This window comes from Gossypium raimondii, chromosome 10 (genome assembly GCF_025698545.1).
Source record: "Gossypium raimondii isolate GPD5lz chromosome 10, ASM2569854v1, whole genome shotgun sequence".
In the NCBI taxonomy this organism is placed as follows: Eukaryota; Viridiplantae; Streptophyta; class Magnoliopsida; order Malvales; family Malvaceae; genus Gossypium; species Gossypium raimondii.
Window position 1 is genome coordinate 44,966,737 of NC_068574.1, and position 8,901 is coordinate 44,975,637.

An 8,901-nucleotide genomic window follows, 5' to 3' on the forward strand; every position below is an offset into this window, starting at 1 on the left:
TGGTATGACTTTGCTTTTTTATTATTATTAAAATAATAACCTTAAGCATTTAACTAATATACAAAAATATTATTAGTTGAACATAATTAATTAAATTTTTACTTAAAAAATTAAATAACAGTAAAAGAATCCACGTCATCACTTTAGTGTGTCATCATTTGGAAATACTAGTACCAAATTATATCAAATTAGAATAGAGAATTAAATCTCAAACTTCAACATAATTGAGGGACAAAAACCATAATTAGGCCATAAATAAATAAACGGAGTTTGCTCTATCGTCTCTCTAATAAAACAGCTAAAGCTAAAAACCTTCGTTCATTCTCTCACCAGGTGGCGGCTTTCTAAAGCTATCTCTCTCGTCTCACTTTTTTTTTCCCTTAATTTTGTGTTCCTTCATTGATAAAAACCCTAATTTGAAAATGGCTTAGATTTAATAAATATCTGTTTCTCTTTTCTGGCTTTGTTTAATATAATAACAATAATGGACGATTCATCTGGGCTAAAACACAAAGAATTGGAGTTCACTTTGGCGGCAGTTTCTCAGTTGTCTTCTTCTTCGCTTTCTTCGTCTTCGTCTTCTTCTTCTTCGGTGATTGCTCGTTTCAGCGCTGATTCTGGAGTTGCAGAGCTGCGGTTTCACCGAGATTCGGAATTTATTGATGGCTTCAATGTCGATATTGGAACCTCGCAGGTAAGATAAAAGAGTGTTGTTTGGTTCTTGAGAAAATAGACATGCGATGCGAAGGTAAATAAAGGGTAACTTTGAGCAGATGTTTGTTTCTTAAAAAAAAAAAACTCTTTTTTCGGGGTTACTTAAGGACTATGTTTTTCCATTGGCATTGAAGAGGTTTCTTTTTTTTTTTTTTTTCTTGATTTTCCACTTTGGGTTTGTTTCAAAATTGCTATTTTTCGTATAATTTGGGTGTTGCGGAAGCTTACTGAAATGAGAATCGATTTGGGTAATTAAAGTTACTACTTTTGAAGCCAAGCTTGTAGTTAATGACAGCTAGAGATAGACATAGTGTAACATGTTTGAGGTTCGTTCTTTTGTTGTTTTCAGCTCTTCAAGCTGGGACCGGTTCAATCGCTTTGTGTTTCAGAGAGTTCTGGTGCCAGTAAAGAGGTATCATCTTTACTTTTGCCTCATACATATATATATATTCATATGTGTATGTATGTATGCATATGAAAATGTTAGAATAGAAGAATACATATGTTTTTTCGAACTCGACTTCTTTTCTGCTGTTTCCGGGTTTGATTACATGCAATACCCTTTGTTTTTCCCATGTTAAAATTCTGGTTAGTAGTGACTGGTGGCAACTTCTTTCTGTTTATATCTTGGAATGCTGCAATTTACAGTATACATCCTTCAAAAATATATTTTATTGAAATTATAATACTTACTGTTGATAAGTATGAATTTACTTGATGATTTCAAAATTTTTAAACCACTGTTAAATGTTACCTATTTTTTCACGTTATTACTTTTGAATCAGAAATCATATTCACGGGCAGTGACCATCCAGTTTAGAAACGAGGATGAAAGCAGGGACTTCCATTCCGCATTTGAGCAATGGCAGAAGGATGTTATTCAAGGTGCTACTTTGAAAACCTGCTTATGATCTTGCTCAAAATTGACCGCTATATATGCTTTTGTTTGATCAGTATATTTTTTCCCATTTTAAAGCAGGAATTCATTTACCAAATGGGGCCATTGCTGCTTCTAAGAGCAAGTTCGATTATAAAATTGAGCCATCTTCTGCTAAAATGTATTTCCACTATTATGGACAATTGCTACATCAGCAAAATATGTTACAGGATTATGTGAGAACAGGTTATATCACGGAGCTGTCTTTCATTATTCCTTTTGATTTTGTTTTATAAGTTCACTTTGAATTTCTATAGACAACACTAACAAAGCCCACAGCTTTGAGATAGTATACCGCTTTTAATTATAATTCAGGTATTTTAGATGCTGATAATTGATTATCTACTTTTTCTCCAGGAACCTATTATGCTGCTGTTATCGAGAACCGTGTTGATTTTACAGGTCGTGTGGTGGTTGATGTTGGAGCTGGAAGTGGTATTTTGTCGTTATTTGCTGCGCAGGTATTCCTAACCCTTTGGTCCATTATGACGATGCATATGTGCTATTCCTTTTCCTGTGGTTTATAGATTGATGCTCAATTCCTTTCTTCTTCCTATTAGGCTGGTGCAAAGCATGTTTATGCTGTTGAAGCTTCAGAAATGGCAGAATATGCTCGCAAACTTATTGCTGGGAACCCCGCATTAGCTCAACGGATTACTGTATGTGCTTGTCATGTCATGTAAATGTTCTTGGTTGTATCCTGATTGATACAGTCTCTCATAGTTACAATGGCATCTAAAATATAGGTAATAAAAGGTAAAGTTGAGGAAGTGGAGTTGGCTGAGAAAGCAGATATTCTGATCTCTGAACCGATGGGTACGTTGGTGTGTGATGCTTTGCTTTGTCTTTATATGTGATGATGAAAATCTCATGACACTGATGCTTTGCTTTTGTCCCTACTTCCATGCTTTATTTCCATGGAGATGAAGGTTTTCATTGTTTTGTATTATTTTTCCAGTCAGAATATGAAAAAATATAGAACTTCTCTGAACATGTGGTGGAATTATTTGTGAATCTTTAACTTTGTTGCATAGTTTTTGTTGAAGCAAGATTCTTAAGTTGAATTTTTTTGTCACTTGCAGGCACCTTATTAGTTAATGAGAGAATGTTAGAGTCCTACATAATTGCAAGAGATCGGTTTCTTGTGCCTAATGGGAAAATGTTTCCATCAATTGGAAGGTAAAGTTACTATTTTGAATCTGTTTGCTTCTCTCAAGCAGCAGTTGATAAATGATTCTGATTTGCTGATATATCATCACACTGATTTTAGGATTTTCACTTTAATGATAACATGCATTTTACTCACTTGGCCTGTTGCTCTTACTTTGATACCCTCATGCTAAACTGGTTGAGATTATAACTAGATTTATGATAGCTTTCATGCCTTAATCCTATGATACCTCTTGGTTAATATATACTTATTTCAGATGGTTTTTTCGGCTTTAACTTAACAGATCTATTGTGATCTGTTGTTGATTTCATTGATTTATATTTTGGCCATCAAGATGTAAAATTCTTAACATCTTTTTCTTTGAGTTAGTTTCATGCCATCTTAATATTGTAGGATACATATGGCGCCTTTCAGTGATGAATATTTATTTGTTGAAATTGCAAATAAGGTATGTATTTGACATTGTTTTGCCAGATGCATATTGCATTTATATCCATGCCTGTGTAAATTTATGCATCTTAGACAGAAATTAATCAAAAACATCTCATGACTTGTTGGCGTGAATCTTTTACCTCCTTCAGTCATTAATTTACATAGAAAGTTGTTGTCAGTATAAATTGTTTTATACCGTTCCTATTTTCCCTTTGTATGATTCATGGCAGAAATTGCAAGAGTATTCTTTTCTCTTCACCCATGTTAATGTGTTATAAAAGAACCTTGTAGTTTTCACAAGGTTTCAAGGTGGTGACTTATAAAATTTGGAAAAGAAAGTAAAGATGCTTATGTTTTCAAGCTTTTCTTTATCAGGAGACCTTGCCTTGTTAGCTGTTTTATCAAATTACAGGGTTTGCTACCCGAAACTCACTTGAAACATGTTATTTATATATGCAAAATAATGCTGTCAACCCGAATGTTATTGCTATCAGCCACAGAGTTCTCTTTTCATCACGTGCTCATAAATTATACGGGTTGTACAGTTGATTTTGCATTGTATGTACCTTTTCTACTCCTCCCCCTTACCCGGAAGAAATTGCAGGCTCTTTTTTGGCAGCAACAGAACTATTATGGTGTAGATCTCACCCCATTGTATGGGTCTGCATTCCAAGGGTACTTCTCTCAGGTTTGTTTTATGCATCTTTAGAGTGAAAATGTCGCTCAAAATGCAAGGTTTACATTGGGTTTTCTCGATACTTTCCATAATATTTCTTTGGAAGTTGCCATACTGATCTTTCTTCATGTGCTTATGTGCTTATGGTTTCTCGGTTTCTCCATAAATGTTGCACTCTGATGTCGTCTGCTTTCATACAGCCAGTGGTGGATGCTTTTGATCCAAGATTATTGGTATCTCCACCTTTGTGCCATGTTATTGACTTCAATGAAATAAAGGTACCAGTGAGCCATTATAAGTCACGCCTCTCTCGTACTAAACTTCATGTTGCATTCTTCAAATCTAAATGTTGTATCTTGTATTTGCATTTCTAATTTTCAACCTTAAAATGATTTTCCAAGACAAGGAACTTTTTATTTTTCCAACTGGCATCATATTTCATTCCATCCATTATTGGTCTGTGTTTTGATTCCTGGTTGCTTCATGGAACTCTTTACATAGCAAATGATTTTTGAGCTCTTGGCTTGTTGCCGACTTGTAGGTTGACTTGAACGTCTATGGGCGTATGGGACACTAAGACCATTTTTCCAAGTGATGCAATATTTTTCACTTAATCATAGCTGTTTGATTTAAACTTCCTTTCTCTGACTACGTTTGATGGTTATATGTAAAATGTGTAGTTGACACATTGTTCATTCTTTTGCAGGAAGAGGACTTGTTCGAAATAGATATTCCGTTGAAATTCATAGCATCTGTGGGAACTCGAGTGCATGGGTTGGCCTGTTGGTTTGATGTTCTATTTAATGGGAGGTAATAAATAATCTATTCAAATTTGCATTTTTCTTTAGATTTGCAGTTTCATGCAATCAAACTGCCATTGAACCGCTTTTGTTAACAGTGCTGTGCAAAGATGGCTTACCACTGCCCCTGGTGCGCCTACAACCCACTGGTACCAAATACGATGTGTTCTTTCTCAGCCGATTTATGTTATGGCTGGGCAAGAAATAACTGGCCGACTTCACATGATTGCCCATAATGCTCAAAGTTACACCATGTATCTATCATTGTCAGGTTGGTTTTGAACTTCTTGTGTTTCTAATTTGCTGTTTTGTTTCTTTTTCTAATGAGATATGTATCGACTCTTACAGCGAAAATGTGGGGGCCTGGGGCAGTACAAGGAGGAATTCTTCAGACCTCTTCAGGGAAACTTGATCTCAAGGAGCCTTATTACAGAATGTCACAGCCACAATCCTACACGATGGCACAAGACCAGCAACCACAGCAGCTGCTACAGGCACAGGTACAGCTTATATCGATTCATCTCATACTCAAATTTTTTAGATTCATCTAAGATGGGCATTACATGCATGTCAAACCTTGCTATTCATAAAATAATCAGTTTGCTATCTAACAGGCTATTCCGATCCACACCGAAGATTTGGATGAAGCGGAGTTGCTGCGGCAACCATCAGAAAATACAGGTCCTCAGCTCCAATAAGTAACTGATGAAATGTATTCAAGTTTCATTGAGGAGGATTTCAAACGGTTGTGTGTGTAACATAAACTATATTATGTTAGTTGCGTTTTTAGCACCTCTGGTTAAGGTGCCATTTGATTTTGATCCCTGTAAATTAAAATGGGATCTTGTACGATTTTATGATGATTTTAGCAGTTAAATAATCAGATCGTGTTTAGTAAACTCGGTAGGTGCTGAAATATTTAGAATTTAAGATTTTTCACATTTACCCTAAAATCATGCACCCTTTATTTAACCAAAGGGTTCCTATGGGTACTGAAAACGTCAGACAGACCATAAGTTGAAATCATGAAGCAGCAGCAGGGATTCCAAACTTCTGCTGGTTCACCACAAGTTTGATTATTCCCTGTATACTCCAAACTGCATAATATCCAATGTTTAATGGGTGGAGTGTCAAGGTGTTCGGTGGCTCTTAACTAAGGTTTTGATTTTGGTTCTTGTCATTGAAGAAAATAGGTGGATTTGTATTCAAGTAGGTTTGATGTTTTATCAGCTGTGGCTTAAAATTAGTTATAATTCTTCTCTAAAAGATAATTTTTTAAATAAAAAGATAAATGTGTCCCGGTCTACATTTTATTTTTGCATTGACAAAAATGATGATATTGATCGAAATAAAATTTAGTTGTATGTTTTATAAGTAATAAATATTTTTATTTTTAATGTAATAATTAATTTTGCTTTTATATAATGATACTATAATTAATTTGTATTATTATATTATGTAATATTATGGTGTGTATATTATATTATAGGCTTATTTGTAAATTTCGCCCCTAACATTTTGATGTTTTTGCAATTAAGCCTCAATGCTTTTTTTTTTCAATTGCACTCTTGGATGAAACCGTTAAATTGATAATGGTTAGAAGGCATTGCTGATTGGGTGTGCCACTTGGCACTTTGTAGGATGCCATGTAGGATAATAATGTGGCTTTTTAAAAATTGTTTTAAAAATTTACTAACCCATTATTATTTTATTTTATTTTAAAACTCTCAATTTTACTAAACCTTTTTCACTGCAAAGTCTCTCATCTCATTCTCGTAAATCTTTTACCTTTAATCCCTAAATTGTAGACCTTCAAATCTCTATTGCAGGTTGTCGATTGAGTCTTAATTCAATTAGCATAGGCATTGTGGCTTCAAGCGCATTGAAACGTATTATCTTCCTATTAATGGGTTGGGAGGGGTTATAAATAATTTAAAGTATTATGCAGATACGATCAAAATTTATAATAAAACAGTTCAAAAATAGAGATTTTGAGTTGATCATAAAAGGAGTATGTTTACGAGGATGAAGCCATAACACGCTTCTGCAAGAAATTGACACCAAGAGAAACTTCGTGGAGTGATTCAAGCTATTAAGTTAAGCACCAAAGCGCTAATAGCCCATTAGTAACATGAGATTAGTGCTCATGAATGATCATAACCATCAAATGTCATTATCTATTATCATATTAAATAATATCCATTGATTTAATCTAATTATTAAAATTTATATATGTATATATGACTTAGTGGAAAAAAAGAAAACTTATCATCTCTTCCTCACATTCGTCTTTACCAAAGAAAGAAATAAAAGAGATTTTCCTTAGCCTTTCTTCCATTGCTGTAAGCTACCAAGGTCTTTGGTTAAGCTTTTCTTTTAAATTTTGGTTGGACTATTAGTTAATTATCTTAGATATTAAAGACCCAAGTATTGGATTTCTTGATTATTGAGTTTTAAACAAGTTGCCATTAAAGGATGTTAATGAATTTGGCTTGGATAGAGATGGTTTTTGAATAATGAATTTAAATTGAGTTAGGATTGAGTTAAAAAGGACTCAATTGTAACGAATATAAACTTTGGGGTTTGATAATAAATAATGGTTGTAGGAGGTCCCTATACTATATTTATGAGGTTGATTTTATATTTGATCGAGTATATCACGAGATATGAGTGTTTTAAACATTAGGGATTTAAAGGACTAAATTGAGTCAAATACATTCATGTTTGATTTTTGTCGAATTTGTTTTGAATTGTGTGAGTAATGATGTTTCTGTAATTATATTATTGGATGTAGCCAAAAACGATGTTAGACCGTTGAAAGATAAAGGAAAGGTGAAAATCGTCAAAAACTAGTTATTTCGATTTGTACTATCATAATTTGCTTTCCTTTTTGTGAATTTAATTAGGTAACAACATTGTTAAATTGCTAGTGATATGTGATTACAACTATGATTAAGCGTGTTGTATTAAATGTTGACTAAATTAGTAAGTTGTATACGTATGTGAGATTTATTATGATATTAAAATGATTAACTACTTTGTTGATATAATGAAATATATGTGATCACACATGTATTGCTATTGTTAAACTGTGAACTGGCCCTATTAAACGATACTAGACATAATTAGGGTATAGTTGGCATGCCATAGGATTCATATATGTATTGGAGGGAGCATTATGTCATTTTAGTGCAATTCATTTTGCCATTATAGTGCAATTCATTCTGGCATTCGATGCATTACATTTTGTGGAGTGTTAGGGGGATCAGTGCATTAATGATTGATTAGCACTTTGGTGATTATTGTGGAGTCTTAGGAGATAAATCCACGTACTCGTACTTATATCTGCATCCAGTTAATAGGGGCTATAAGTAAATATTTATTATGTCATTCTGATTCTGAAAAGGATACGTCATTCTAAATTGTGGATAAACATCATTCTCAATGTGATAAACGAGCATCATTTTAATTCTAATTATAACAAGTTATTCTGAATATGATTTGTTTTAATGTAATAAGTATATTCTTGTTATTTTAAATGTTTTTATGTTTAACTTTAAATTATGTTAGTACCCTAAGTAATCAAGACTCAATGTACAAAATTTTTTGTTACTATGAGTAGATATCGTAGGCTTTTGAGGCAATCGTGAGTTGTCAACATCCAAACGGTCAACACTCAAGTCAATAATCCATTGTAAAGTTTTGATTATGCTTAATTTAGTATGGCATGTACCTAAGTCATTAGGAAGTATTTTGGAGTTCTCATGATATTTTTTTTTGTATATATATATGCTCATGTTTTAGTATACTTGGTAAGGTGACCTATAAGGTTTCCAAGGTTGACTTTCAAGCTTTGTCTTATAGCTAATTATGTATGGTTGTACAAGTTTGAATATGTTAGTTGATAAGTTTTGTCTAATTGTATTGGACTGTATGTTTGGATGATATTTGATTGTGATTACATGTGTTGAATTGATGGTTTATTGCGTTGTCACACCCCAAAAAAATGACAGATTCGAGAAGATGGGTAAGATAGGTATGTAGACTGTTGGGCACGTTGTGGTAACATAATCTACCACTCTATTAGCCTGATGGTGACTTGGAGTATTGACGCATACTAGCGTTAAAGCATCCGTTGGTTGGTGGTATCTAAGGAGTTGACCGCAGGATG

General features: G+C 33.6%; 1 protein-coding gene across 2 annotated transcripts; it reads left to right on the forward strand.

Annotated features, from left to right (window-relative positions):
* The first annotated feature begins 314 nt into the window (after window positions 1-314).
* On the forward strand, window positions 315-5,629 carry LOC105776988 (probable histone-arginine methyltransferase 1.3). Of its 2 annotated transcripts, none has more exons than XM_012599996.2 (15): window positions 315-694; window positions 1,064-1,126; window positions 1,500-1,599; window positions 1,691-1,837; window positions 2,009-2,112; window positions 2,212-2,310; window positions 2,398-2,467; window positions 2,734-2,830; window positions 3,216-3,270; window positions 3,859-3,942; window positions 4,131-4,208; window positions 4,637-4,740; window positions 4,829-5,001; window positions 5,079-5,230; window positions 5,345-5,629. In XM_012599996.2, exons 1-15 carry the CDS (start codon window positions 485-487, stop codon window positions 5,426-5,428), a joined length of 1,620 nt encoding a protein of 539 aa, XP_012455450.1. In that variant the 5' UTR covers window positions 315-484; the 3' UTR covers window positions 5,429-5,629. The 2 variants fall into 2 exon arrangements, with proteins under 2 accessions (XP_012455450.1, XP_012455451.1); XM_012599997.2 differs by having other exon boundaries at window positions 1,694-1,837.
* Window positions 5,630-8,901: the final 3,272 nt, after the last annotated feature.

Coding starts and splice junctions, on each gene's coding strand:
- LOC105776988 (XM_012599996.2), top strand. CDS start 485: ATGGACGATTCATCTGGGCTAAAACACAAAGAATTGGAGTTCACTTTG. Junction 2,468..2,733: donor TCTGATCTCTGAACCGATGG/GTACGTTGGTGT, acceptor TGTCACTTGCAG/GCACCTTATTAGTTAATGAG. Junction 3,271..3,858: donor TTGTTGAAATTGCAAATAAG/GTATGTATTTGA, acceptor AAGAAATTGCAG/GCTCTTTTTTGGCAGCAACA.